This window comes from Mustelus asterias, chromosome 1 (genome assembly GCF_964213995.1).
Source record: "Mustelus asterias chromosome 1, sMusAst1.hap1.1, whole genome shotgun sequence".
Classification (NCBI taxonomy): Eukaryota; Metazoa; Chordata; class Chondrichthyes; order Carcharhiniformes; family Triakidae; genus Mustelus; species Mustelus asterias.
Genome location: NC_135801.1, coordinates 164,893,178 through 164,907,540, shown reverse-complemented (window position 1 = coordinate 164,907,540; position 14,363 = coordinate 164,893,178). Strand labels below are relative to the sequence as shown.

The 14,363-nt window shown below is 39.8% G+C and overlaps 1 protein-coding gene across 1 annotated transcript in view; it reads left to right on the top strand.

Moving 5' to 3' along the window:
* The window catches only part of me2 (malic enzyme 2, NAD(+)-dependent, mitochondrial), a 103,354-nt gene extending 89,637 nt beyond the window's left edge, over positions 1 to 13,717 (top strand). The window contains exons 14-17 of the mRNA XM_078222343.1: positions 901 to 1,003; positions 6,401 to 6,471; positions 8,524 to 8,622; positions 11,651 to 13,717. Of these exons, the coding sequence (XP_078078469.1) occupies positions 901 to 1,003; positions 6,401 to 6,471; positions 8,524 to 8,622; positions 11,651 to 11,812 (435 nt within the window). The 3' untranslated portion in view covers positions 11,813 to 13,717. The remainder of the gene's footprint in view (positions 1 to 900; positions 1,004 to 6,400; positions 6,472 to 8,523; positions 8,623 to 11,650) is intronic.
* Positions 13,718 to 14,363: the final 646 nt, after the last annotated feature.

Below are 14,363 nucleotides of genomic sequence, written 5' to 3'. Positions count from 1 at the left end.
TGAGGGAGAGATTATTGTTGCCGCACCAGTTCACCAGATTCTCTATCTCATTCCTGTATTCTGTCTCATCATTGTTTGAGATCTGACCCACTACAGTGGTGTCATCAGCCAACTTGAAAATCGAATTGGAGGGGAATTTGGCCGCACAGTCATAGGTGTATCAGGAGTATAGTAGGGGGCTAAGAACATAGCCTTGTGGGGCACCGGTGTTGAGGATGATCGTGGAGGAGGTGTTGTTACCTATCCCTACTGATTGTGGTCTGAGTTAGGAAGTTCAGGATCCAGTCACAGAGGGAGGTGCCGAGGCCCAGGCCACGGAGTTTGGAGATGAGTTTCGTGGGAATAATGGTGTTGAAGGCTGATCTGTAGTCAATAAATAGAAGTCTGATGTAGGTGTCTGTCCTTACCTTTTACATTCCTTCATTAAAATGGTTATCAGGCAATTTATCTCATCTGTGGATTTTTTGGTGCGGTAAATTGGCTGTTATGGTGTCCAACTATGCTTCTATATTAGTTCAAGGAACGATTGGCATGGTGAAAGCATGGTAGATACTTTGTCTTTTATTTCCAGTCTAATCCTGCTAAAAGATTGCTTTCAGTTTTCTGTTGTAAAAACATTACTCAGCATATGTTTTTGTCTGTTCTTTCTCCCTCTGCTTACAAATGAGTTGGGGGAGTATTGTAACCACCTTTTCTCTTCTTGCTGCTTTTAATAAAATACTTATCTGAATACACTTTGCTTCAAAAACCCTCGCACTTAAATATAACTCTTTTTTTCTCAAATCTTAGTGATTTTAAAAGAAGATCACAAAACATAACTTGCGCTTCGAAAAGAAAACATTAAATGTCAGAATTTAGATATGTATGCTTTGTTGCTGATCATTTGTTTGCTTTTCACAGGGAAGGTGCCTTTTTGCCAGTGGCAGTCCATTTCACCCAGTGACTCTGCCAGATGGACGTGTGCTTCATCCAGGACAGGGAAATAATGCCTACATATTTCCTGGTTAGTGAGATGTGTTTGTTCCTATGCTTGCTTAAAGGTCTCTGCTCTGGATTTAAAATCTCTCCATCTTGTCTGAGTTGTTTAGATAGTTCAATTGTAATTTCCAGTTATACTTTGAGAATAAATCATTTGTTGCCCTGTATCTCCAATCATTCTGTGGACACACACTGCATTCTGTGATTACAAAAGTAGATGAGATGGTGGGAATTCTATAGCAAGTAACTTGCCTCCAGATTGCCCAGTTTCTCCACCATCTATGAGGCATAAGTCAGGAGTGTGATGGAATATTCTCCACTCAGAATCCTGGAAATCCCTTCCTAATAGAACTGAATGTATCTGTTATGAACCCCAGTGATGCTGCCTGGTGAGTGTTTTTCAAAGCCGTGAAGGATAACTTGAAATACTGGTTCTTAGTGTTGTATATTTGTTCCTCACATTATTCCAAACAATGTTCAACCCAGTGAGGAACCAGTCCAGTTGTTGTAAACGTAGATAATAAAGAGTATTTATTGAAGTAAAAGAAAAATACACAACAAGAAAGACTAAATTAGACTATTATACTTAAATATATAAAAACTAAACACACCATATTATATGAAATTACCTCTTGTTCCCAAAATATACCTACATTCCCCGAACACTCAAGGACACCCCTTTACCCAAACAACATTTGCTTCTGTAACTCTCTACGTCAAATCCAGCTCATAGCTGCCATACAATACAGCTTAGATGACCAAGTCTGGGAAAACAGTCCGAAAGACGTGCTGGTTAGGGTGCTTTGACCATGCTAATTCTCCCCCGGTGTACCCGAACAGGCGCTGGAGTGTGGTAACTAAGGGATTTTCACAGTAACTTCATTGCAGTGTTAATGTAAGCCTACTTGTGACACTAATAAATAAACTTTAAAACGTCTTTTGCTGGTTCAACAAAGGTACGAAACTGCGTCTTTTAGAGGAGAATCGGCTGTGACTCTAAATGTTAAATGGAACAGGTCTTCGTGGCTCTGATCATAGATGGACCTGGCCTCTCTGAAGATTTTGACCTGACTGGGGAAAACTAGCTTGCTTCCCCAATGAGGGAGCTAGCACTTGTACTGTTCAGCCGCTTTGGTATGCCACCCCGTAGATTCGGCTGTCTACATCTCTCAAATTCCTTGCCTTTAGAAGTTACCAATTTTGTATAGCCCCACTGATTTCTGGTACACAATGTTTCTGATATGGCAATTTGCAACTCAATTTGCCTGCTAATCTTGTTATTGGGCAAATCACATCTCAATATTCTTCTAGACACCTGTTAATCATGTTACTTGTCTGTTACTTTTGTTTTCATCTCAAGTTCACTGTTAACCTCGTTAATTTCCAAATTCCTAACAGTATTTGCCACACAGTTCAAGAAAATGGCTTACCACTGCCGTCTGAAAGGCGATTAAGGATGGACAATATATGCTGTGCCAGCCAGTGATGATCACACCCTGTGAAAGAATTTTTTCAAATTCTCTCAAAACTAGATCATGTCAGCCACAGCTCAGTTGGTAGCACTCTTGCTTCCCAGTCACTTGGTTCCAGGTTCAATACCTATTCCTGAGCTTGAGTACTAAAACCTAGACTGACACCCTAGTGCAAAGCTGAGGGAGTGCTCAACTGTTGGAGGTGCTATCATTCAGGTATTAAACTGAGGTTCCATTTGCCTACTTGGGTGGATGTAAAAGATGCCATGACACTATATTGAAAAAGAATAGGGGAGTTATCCCTGGTGTCATAGTGAATATTTATCTCTCAATCAACATCACAAAATAGATCAACTGAAATGAAAACACATTGCTATTTGTTTTGGCTAAATACTGATTGGTGGCATCCTACATTAAAACAGTGAATGCACTTGAAAAATTACTTTGGTTGTAAATTGCTTTGAGACATCAGCGTGGTTGTGAAATGCACTATATAAATGTAATCTTTTTGTACCATCAAACTTTCCTTCACTCCCACCAAATAACTTTTCCTCCTTTTAGTGTCTTTTTTTATACCATCCAAATGCTTTTGGTGTTAATTTTGCATGTAGACAGTTGCACGTTTTATTTATTTGACCTCCATAGAATCCCAGCTGTGCAGAAGGCAGCCATTCTGCCCATCTAGTCTGCACCAACAGTACATCTTACCCTGGCCCACCCCCTGCCCTGAACCCATACCCCCATACATTTATCCTGCTAATCCCCCAACCTACACTTTGGGCACTAAGGGGCAATTTAGCATGGCCAGTCCACCTAACCTGCACAACTTTGGACTGTGGGACAAAACCCACACAGACATGGGGAGAATGTGCAAACTCCATATAGTCATCTAAGGCTGGAATCGAACCCAGGTCCCTGGCCATGTGAGGCATCGGTGCTAACCATTGTGCCACTGCACTGCCCACGTTTAGTCTATTTTTCAATCATCATTTTGGGTTCCTTCTCCGTTATCGTAAATGGGGATCTGTTCTGGTTTTGACATTTAGAGGTGCACTGGGCAGTGGATCTCAACAAGAAGAATTAGCTTTCAAACTTTGTCAGGATATTTTTGTAGTTTTTAAACCAGGAATTGCAGCATTCTAACATAGAACTAAAGCCGACACTAAATATTTTAGGAAATTCTTGTCTGCAATGAAAATCCTTTTTAATTAAAACCTAGGCACTAAGAATATTGACTATTTTAATTTGTTCATGGGATGTGGGCATTGTGGCTAAGGCAGCATTTATTGCCCATCCTAGTTGCCCCTGAGAAAGTGGTGGTAAGTTGCTGGAAGCCCATTTGCTGCAGGAACACCCACAATACCGTTTAGAAGCAAGTTCAGGATTTTAACCCAGTGACAGTGAAAGAACCAAATTTTCCGTTCTTGCTGGCAGTGGTGGCTGGGCGTGTGAGGCTGGAGAATTCTGGCCATAATTCCAAGTCAGGACGGTGAGTGGCTTCCAGTTGGTGGGGTCCCCATGCATTTGCTGCCCTTGTCCTTCTGACATAGAGATTGCAGGATTGAAAGGTGCTGTTGAAGAAGCATTGGCAAGTTGCTGCAGTGCATTCTGTGGCTGGTACACACTGCTGTTACTATGAATTGGTGGTGAGGAGTGAATGTTGAAAGTGGTGGATGGGGTGTCAATCAAGTGTGCTGCTTTTTCCTGAATGGTGTCATGAGTGTTGTTGGAACTGTACTTATTCAGGCATGTGGAAAATGTTACTATGTAACCAATGGCAACATGCTGTGGTGGTCAGCTGACCTGGTAGAAATAAGAAGCTGATGTGGAACGTTTGTGGCCCAAGTGGTTGTGTAATGAAGTTTCTTTATTAAACATTTATTTTGGATTTACTTTGTGAAGTTGTTCTTCTTCTTATTATTGCCTGTTAGTGGAGGATTCTTACTGCCGGATGAACAGATACTAATCCATCACACTCCATGTTTTAGCAAGTCGGGAGGTGAATTAATCTCCAGAATTCCCAGCCTCTGACCTGCTCTTGAAGTCACGATATTAATTATAAAATTAGAGTAAAGTTTGTTTATTAGTCACGAGGCTTATGTTGACGCTGCAATTAAGTTACTATGAAATTCCCCTAGTTACCACACGCTGGCGCCTGTTTGGGTCAATGCACCTAACCACCACGTCTTTCAGACTGGGAGGAAACCGGAGCACTCCAGGGAAACCCACACAGACATGGGGAGAATGTGCAAACTCCACACAGACAGTGACTGAAGCCAGGAATTGAGCCTGGGTGGCTGGCGCTGTGAGGCAGCAGTGCTAACCACTGTCACCGTGCTGCCAATGCTGGTCCAATTCCGTCTTTGATCAATGCTAACTCCCAGAATGTTGTTAGTGGCAGTGATGGCAATGTCGTTGAATGTCATGGGGAGATGGTTGGATTCTGTCTTTTATTGGAGATGTTCGTTGCCTGGAACTTGTGTGGCATGAATGTTATTTGTTACCTATTAGCCCAGGTCTGAATGTTGTCCAGGTTTTGCTGTATATGGACAGACTACTTTCAGTACCTGAAGATTTGTGAAATGGTCGTGAACATTGGGCAATCATCTATGAACATCCCGGTAGGAGTTTTTCAGAGACCTATGTATCTTGCTGGCTTCATGCAGGAGATTTCTCTTTATTAATACAGCTCAGCAAATACAAAGAACGTATGGAGACGGTAATTTTGGTCTGAAGACTTACTTTATTGCCCAGGCTTGGTCTCCACCATGGAGGGGGAGCATTCCGAGACAGCTCGAATTACTCTAAATTATCAAAATGTTCTGTAATTATACTTTGTCAGAAATCATCTGCCCGCCTACTCTGTCCATCTTAATAGGATGGACCAATCATGTTAATATGGATTATTTACCTTGGCCAATTACATCCTACTCTGGCAGCATGAAAATTCATTGGTCCGTAGAATCCAGAAGCTCGCACCCACTTGTCTCTTAGCAACTTCAATTACATAGGTAAGAGTTCAAAGGTACCTTTCCCACTGTCTCTCAATTACGTAGATCGTAAAATTCAAAAGTTCCCATTCTCACTGTCTGCTAAGCATTTCTTATCAGCAGAAATTGAATTGTCCCATTCATTTAGTGTCTGGGAACCTATACAGATAAAAACTGCTCTATGGCCATATTGTTCTTTAAAGAATGTGGTTCATCTCATTAAGCTTTCATCCCATTATGCCTTGGAGCAGTCTGTATTTGGCCAAGATGTACAGAATATTTTTCAAAAATACATATTTTAAAATCTCTAACAGTGGCTATGTGTTTCTATCCAATTCCACCTTTGTAATCCCAGGTACTTTATACTTTTCTGTACTATATTCATTCCTAAATGAGTTTACCCTAATTTAGTATCAGGTTATCGTAATTTCCTCTAACAATCCCCAATTCTGACCTTGTGGAAGGAAGGTTAGTGATGAAGCACCTGAAGATGGTTGGGCCCAGGAGATTACCCTGAGGAACTCCTGCAGTAATGTCCTCTGACTGAAATGATTGACTTCTAACAACCATAACCATCTTCCTTTGGGCTAGGTATGACTCCAACCAGTAGACTTTCCCCTCCGATTCCCATTGTCTTAGCTTTGCCAGAGCTCCTTGATGCCATTCTCGGTCAAATGTTGCCTTAGTGGCGAGGGCAGTCACTCACCTGACCTCTCTCGAGTTGAGCTCTTTTATCTATGTTTGGACCAAGACAGTAATTAAGACAGGAGCTGAGTGGCCCTGGTGGAACGAAAACTAGGCGACAGTCATGGCTGAGCAAGTGCCGCTGGATAGCATTGTTGAAAACAATCTGTCACTTAAATGTTTGCAAAATGTAAATTGTGCAGGATTCCTAACCCTTGGCATATAGCTTTTGTGCAATAAGAATGTTGTCATTGAAGATATCTTTGTTGATTGCAGGTGTGGCGCTGGCTGTGATGCTTATTGGGGTTCGTACTATCAGCAATCAAATTTTCTTGGAAGCTGCAAAGGTTTGTGGTGGAAATAAAATCTAATACGTGGACTTAGAGAAGCAATGGTTGGTTCTGCAGAACATTTGTGATTTAACTGTAGCTGATTGAAATCCTGGTTGAGATAAAGGTTTATTACAGGCATCCTAACTGTGGTTAGCACTGCTGTCTCGCAGCGTCAGGGACCCGGGTTTGATTCCCATCTTGGATCACTGTCTGTGTGGAGTCTGCACATTCTCCCCGCATCTGCATGGGTTTCCTCCGGGTGCTTTGGTTTCCTCCAACAGTCTGAAAAATGTGCTGGTTAGGTGCAAAGGCCATGCTAAATTCTCCCTCCGTGTACCTGAACAAGCGCCAGAGTGTGGAGACTAGGGGATTTTCACAGTAACTTCATTGCAATATTAATGTAAGCCTACTTGTGACACTAATAAATAAACTTTTAATCAGAGGCTCGTTTCCAGCTGTCACTGGGATTTGTTTTGTTGTCTTCAAGCATGCTAGTACTGAGGAATGGAATAATTCCAGGTGTCCAGTTCCAGCAGCTAGCACTCCCTGGTCTGGCAAAACAATGTGTTAAGCTCCCATTCTACCCACATGGTGAACCTTAACCCTAACCTAGGGTGAATATCTATGTGTGGAAGACTTTTCAATTTGAACCGTCTTATGATCTTGTTTTTTAAAAAACTTTTACCTCTTCCTGAAGGACCACTAATATCAATTTCCTACATCAGCAACTCTTGTGGTACATCTATCTAAAATCCATACCACTTGGAAATTGCAAGATTGTAACTCTTGGGAGGAAGGAGAATAGTATCCTAACATCCCAAAAATGTATTTTCAATCTGGTTGCCTGCCCACTGCCTCCTTTCTCTCTCTCTTCTCCTTCCCCCCACCCCGCCGCGTCTCTATGATGGATTTCACTGCATAATTTGAAACACAAACATGTCTTGAAAATTAGTTTAAACCAAAGATTAACTTTAAAATTGAAGCGATGATTTCAACCTTAGTTAGTAAGCAGAAAATGGGCTCGTGGAAAGTTATAATCACCCATTTTGCTTCCCAAATTGAAAGATACTAAGGTCACAAGCTTCACAACACACTCCCGCTGCAGCAAAGTCAAAGAATTTGGCAGTCAGCCAAATTTCCGTTCACTGCAGCAGGATGGGAAACTTCCACTGGCATGAACGATGGTAAGGTTCTGGCCAAACAGTTGGGAGATTTTAACCTGTATAGTTAAAGGTATTAAGTGACTGATCAGCCCAAAGCTTGGTGTGTGCTGCTTCTCATGTACATTTCAAATGCAATTATCTAATAATCTCCTCTTGTGGGACATTCCAGGATGAGAGTCTTTGGATAAGGGGTAGCAAATTTAAAACAGAGTTGAAGAGAAAATACTCCTCCCAAAGGGTTGTGAATCTGTGGAATTCGCTACCCCAAAGTGCGGTGGATACTGGGACAGTGAGTAAATTTAAGGCTGCGTTAGACAGATTTTTAATTTGTTATGGGGAGAAGGCAAGAAAATGGGGATGAGGAACATATCAGCCATGATCGAATGGTGGAGCAGACTCGATGGGCCAAATGGCCTAATTCTGCTCCTATATCTTATGAACTTAGGAAGCTTATTTCAATTTTAATAGCTCCAAGCAGAGAAACTGCTGTGGTATTTCTCCTGATAAAAATAATTGAGTTGAGTACCTACTGTGCGTAGGGGAGGAAACTAAGTGTATAAAATGTAGGGTCTGGGCAGGAGAAGAACATATATCCCTCACCCTCCCCATCTCAAACACCACCAAGCAAAACCCTTAAGAAACATCTCTGGAGACCAATCCTGTTGGTTCTGCTACTCACTGCTCATCTGTAGTTAAAGTTGAGGCTGAATAGATTTAAGATATAATTAACAAGTTTGCTAATAACTCCAGTAATCAGATGTAATTGGTGTATAGATGAAACAATTTGGTCAATGGCAAAATATCAACAGTGCCTTCTTGAAATTCACCAGGACTTGCAGTATAATAAGATGATTAGTTTGTGTGTTATATTTGTCCTACAATTCCTCATTTATCTTTTCTGTAGGCACTGGCTACGCAGGTGACCGATGATGAATTAGCCCGCGGAAGCCTTTATCCACCCCTTGCTAAGATCCGTGATGTCTCCGTAAAAACTGCAGTTAAGGTGAGAATCCATATTACCTGGAGGTGCATGTACAAACCTATTCCTTTTTTACTACATCAAAAGTGATGGGAAGGATGAAGTCATTAGGATCCTTGAATTGGCAAGTATGCCTCCATTGCGTGCTTGATGCAGGTCCACACCTGTGAAGTTTCTGATGTTTATGTAGTTTGTGTGGGGGTAATAAAATTATGGGGTTCGATACTCTTAGAGTAATGGGAACCCATCACCAACTTTTTTTTGGAGCCAACCTGTACATTAGACTGGTTAATTTATTCTTGTGAATAGAAAGGAAGGCACAGACTTTTATCACCACACTTCCATTTTTTAAGATGCCTATTCATTTTTTTTACAAAATTTGATAGTGATTTCCTTATCTGTAGTTTTACAAAACTCTGTGGAGGAGTGCACTTATTTTGTAATGTGAGACAAAGAGCTGTGGAGGAGTTTAAGGAATTTAAACAAATACTGCGCAGGTACAAAAGGTAACCAAATGATTGATGGGTTGTTGGCCTTTTATCTTGCCTAGTTTTCGAAATTAAAAATGAGCAAGTTGCACTTTAGTTGGACGGAGCCTTTGTTCATTTGGTTGAAAAGTGTGTTTTGCACGTTGCAAATTCACCTGAATGATGTGAGGGCTTTAAAAATGGTTAAATTTAGGACAGATTGCATAAACTTGGCTTAATTGTGTTTGCTTGTGTTTAGAAGTTTGAGGGATTTTCCAGTGAAGATATTTAAAATGATTGTGGCATTTATTAGTTTCCCTGTGCATCCCATTTTCTAGTTTAAATAGAATTTAAATATTGCAAACAGCCTCGTGCCCTTTGAGAGGGAGTTTGACCTCGCCAGATATGCGATGCTGGTAAGATCGCAAGAGGCGAGAAATCGGGCACAAACCCGTTATATATTTTTTTGGCTCACCCCGCCCATCGACAGGCGGGTCAAGAAGGCAAAACGCCACACCGCCCCCCCCCCCCCCCCCTCCCTCCCGCCGCTGCCCCAATAACCTTCACAACAAAAGTCATCCTCATCAGTGTAAGACAGAAGTAAGTTAGGATAGGATATTTCCTTCACAACAGGATACATGAACCAATTTTGTTTATATGATGACTCAATTACTTCATGGTTTGTTTTCACTACCACCTAACCTGAAAAGTTCTTTACTCACAATTACAGTATTTTGTATGGTCATCAGTATAAGCTACTGGTATTCACAATTTTTCAAACCCGGATTCCCAGAACATTAGCTGAGTCTCTGGATTAATAGTCTAGCAATAATACCACTGGGCCATTGCCTCCCCTAAATACTATATAGAAATCACACTCTGTTTCTAACAAGTCTTCTAAAAGTCACCATATTTTCAGCATTCACAACAAAATCAAGCAAAGCATTCCAAGTATCAACAACACTGAAAAAAGTTGGCAGATGGTGGAATTTAAATTCAATCAAAAAACTTGGAATTAAGAATCTACTGATGACCATGAAACCATTGTTGATTGTCAGAAAAACCCATCTGGTTCACTAATGTCCTTTAGGGAAGGAAATCGGCCAAGCTTACCTGGTCTGGCCTACACGTGACTCCAGAACCATAACAATGTGGTTGACTCTCCATTCCCCTCGAGCAACTAGGGATGGGCAATAAATGCTGGTCAGCCAGTGACACCCATGTCCCACAAAAATTCTGATGTTGATCTTGTTTTCAATACTGTGCCTATGTGCTTTGCATGGCAATAAAGATACATATTTCTGGAATGGTTGTGTTTCTACCATGGTTTAATATCTACACCGTTTCTTCTTCATTATAACATCACCTGTCGTCTCTAATGGCCCACGTTTATTTTCACTAATCTCTTCGTATTTACATATTTACCTGTTTTTATTGTTGGTCTGCTGTCATTTTTCTCTTTCCTTATCCATATTTTGGCCCTCTTTACTGAACAATCCTCAGACTTTTTGGCACCAGTACAAGTCTCTTTGATCTAATACTATCTTTAACTCCTCTTATTTGCCATGGTTCGAGAACTTTTGCTGTGTCGTTTTTGTGCCTTAAAGGAAAGTATGTTTGTTGTAGTTATTACCTGTCTATTTTCATATCTCTTAATGTAGTTTTCTGGTATATATTAGCCAACTTGTCCCACGTACCCTAGTAGTTTTTATTTAGATATTAGACCCTAGTTTTGAACTTTATATTGTTTAATGGAGTGTGGGCATTTTGTGTATATCCCTAATTGCCCTTGAACTGAGTGGCTTACTGGGCCACTTCAGAGGGAAGCTGAGAGTCACCCACACATGACTGTCATTCTGAAGCTACAGGGAGCCAAACCAATAAGGATGGCAGATTTACTTAGCTAATGTAAATTGGATCAAAACTAAATCACTTTCAAACTCGGGCCTTTTGGCCATTCTTCACTGGAGGTCCATTTACTAGTTATTTAATTAATTCTCAGTTGTTTAATCATTCGTACATTAGATCCCAATTAGAATGTTCCCTACTTGGTTCCTTGGCATATTGATCTAGAAAACCATTTTAGATACATTCTATAAACTCGTCCTCCACATTTGTTGAATGAGATGTAACTGAGTTCATAATTAACAACCTCTTTGCGTGATAAACTAATTTCATATTTGTGGAATGTCAAATTCCTCCTTTATGATGATGAAGACTTCCAGAGAATTTTAAAATTTTTTCAAGTTTACTATTTCAATTTCTACTTTAAAACCTAAGTCTGTATCTCAATCTTTACCTCACCTATCTGTAAAATGACTAAGAAGTGAAGGATACTCTGGTTTGCTGTCTGAGTATTCTTGCATGTGTTTTGCTTGTTTGACATCACTGCTATCCCCCAGGAGAGATCATTGTTTCCTTGTTAATGTTTTTGTCGCTGTAATTTTCTTTTGTTTCTCCTTTCCGTTGATTTTCTCCAGTAAGTGTAAATCTCCAATCTTACAATCATGTAATTACAGGTATATTGTATTCTTGGCATATCCCGCTGTTACATGTAAGTTTTGATTTGTTTTGGTTTATTGTAGGTTGCAGAATACTTTTATGCACATGGCATGGCATTTGAGTTCCCAGAGCCTAAAGACAAAGAGGAGTTTTTTCGGTCCAGGGTGTGGAAGACAGATTATGAGTCGTTCCTTCCAGATATTTATGATTGGCCAGAGTCTGCAACAAAGCTTCCTAATTTGTAATCATATGCCACGTTTAATGCATTTAAAGTGATTATCTGATGGTTTTTCATCTGGCAGCAGATCATCTCATAACTTGTCAGACTCTCATCATTTTACTAATTTACCCCCTTTTCAACTTCCATAATCAGTATTCATTGGAAATTAGCAACTTCCTAAGAAATAAATAATTTGTGTTTATATGGTGTTTTTCACTGCCTGATAGTGTCCCAAAATACATTCCTTCCGAGGTGTGCTATAGGAAAATGCAGTTGCCAATTTGAAAAATGACTTTCATCTGAAAGTTGGCTCCCTCCAACAAAGTACCTGAATGTATCCAGTTTATGTATTTACATCCTGAAATGGAACTTGTATTAAGAGGTTTCTGACTTGGTTGCAAGAATCCAGATCCTGAGTCAAACTGAGTCAAAATGTTACATAACCCTGGCCTCCATTTGTTTTTAAAAGAAAGCCTGCTGTCTACTTTCCTTCTGATAAGGTATCAGGAAAGCATTAGTTACGCCGCTATTTTCTTCTCCCCTAAATTCTGAAATGTTTACTTCATATGTTGGGTCTGTAAGGGTGGCAAATATACAGAAAATGATCACATTTTCAAAGCAAACTTAGTTATTGGAAGCTATACCTGGAAATTATTTTTTAACATGTTAAATCATATTTTGAATATTATATGATGAACCTGAAGGACCGTATACATCAGGAATGCAAGATGAAAAACAAAATGCTTGGAATACTTGACAGGTCAAACAGCATCTATGGAAGCAGTTACGGTTTCTCTGTTCAAGTTTCTGCCAGTAACGCTTGACTAAGAATTTCTAGCATTTGTTTCGTTTCCAGATTTTCAGCATCTTTACTATTTTGTTTCTATATCATGAATGTAACAGCTGATTGATACATGAAAGGGATAGCTTTGCTTGTCCTGGCGTTTTTGCATTTTCTTTTAGTGCTAAAACGTTGGTGATGCGATTGCAATATTAATGATTTTTCCAACATATGTGCAATTTCTATTGGGCTATTTCACTGTGAAATTACTGGCTGACCCCCTTTTACAGATTTCCTACAGGATGGTATCCATTGCCTGAACTGATGTGGAGGGAGGTGGGGCTACTTGGGTGAGAAGTGTGCTTTGTCTAGCTCCAGTGAGATCGTTCTACATTTTAGTCTGTTTAATGGCAATTGAGTGGTCCAATGAATGTCTCTGTACTTGCCATGAAATGGAGATGTACAATTTTAAGATCCATACCTTTTGAAGTGGAAAGTGGCTGTAATAAGAATACTATTCACACTAATTTGTGATGTGTGGGAGGGATAAAATTCAGGGGTTATACTCTCTCTTTATTGGAGTAATGGGAACCCATCACCAAAATTTGTTTTTTAAGATGCAACATTCAGCCAACCTGTACGTTAGACTGGTTAATGTATTGTTTTGAATATAAAGGAAAGCACAGACTTTTACCACCACACTTCTATGTTGTTCTCATAAGAAATAATGAAATGAGAAATAGATGTCCCCAACAAAGACCAGAAAAGGCCCAAAGCACTTTCTAATTCAAATCCTGCATTTGAATTGTACTTTTTTCACAAATAGGACTTTGTGATCTTGGGAATAGTTATCTAAAACTTTGTCAGTGATTTAAAGAAAATGCTGTTGTCAGAATCAAGTGAACTAAAGGAAATAATAGTGTGGTAAAGATTTTATTTATTGATCAGTGTTAACTGTTCAAAACAAAAAATTTTTTTTCAGTTCTTGACTCATTTTATCAATTTTTCTTCATGCAATCTTTACATTGAGTATTGTCAGATTTACTGATCGTCCATGTGTTATATATTGGTTTTGTCTGTATTTGTTTATCACTGAAATAATAAAAGTTTTCAATATTTTTGGATTAGTATGCAATAAAATTCAAAGCTAATGGTTGCAGTTAAGTAGAGTATTGTTGTTTACAAGATGCTGTATAAAGTTATAGAGTCATAGAGGTTTACAGCGTGGAAACAGGCCCTTCGGCCCAACTTGTCCATGCCGCCCTTTATTTTTAAAACCCCTAAGCTAGTCCCAATTACCCGCGTTTGGCCCATATGCCTCTATACCCATCATACCCAGTTCTAACAATGTCCCATCTGAACTGAAATCGGTCATACTTTCTCAACCCAATTACTTCAAGGTAGATTAACAATGACAGAACAGTGGGGGGGGGAATCATAATTGCTAATGAATATGCATTTCTTTTGAAGAATTAACTCCACAGGAATTTATCCACTTCATTAGGAAAAATAGAAAAGCAGAAAATTTTTAGATGGTGGGAAACTGGGAAATGTTAACGTTCAGAGGGATGTGGATGTTCTTGTAGATTAACCAAAGTTACCATGCAGGTGCAATAACAATTAGGAAAAAATGTGTTAGCCTTTATATTAAAGGGATTGGAGTATGAGTGTGATGTCTTCCTGCAGACCACACCCATCTCTGTCCAAGGAAGGATGTACTTGTGGTAGAGTAGATCAGAGCCATGTTTCCTACAGTTAAGAACAATCCGAAGTAATCTCATTGAAACATGCAACA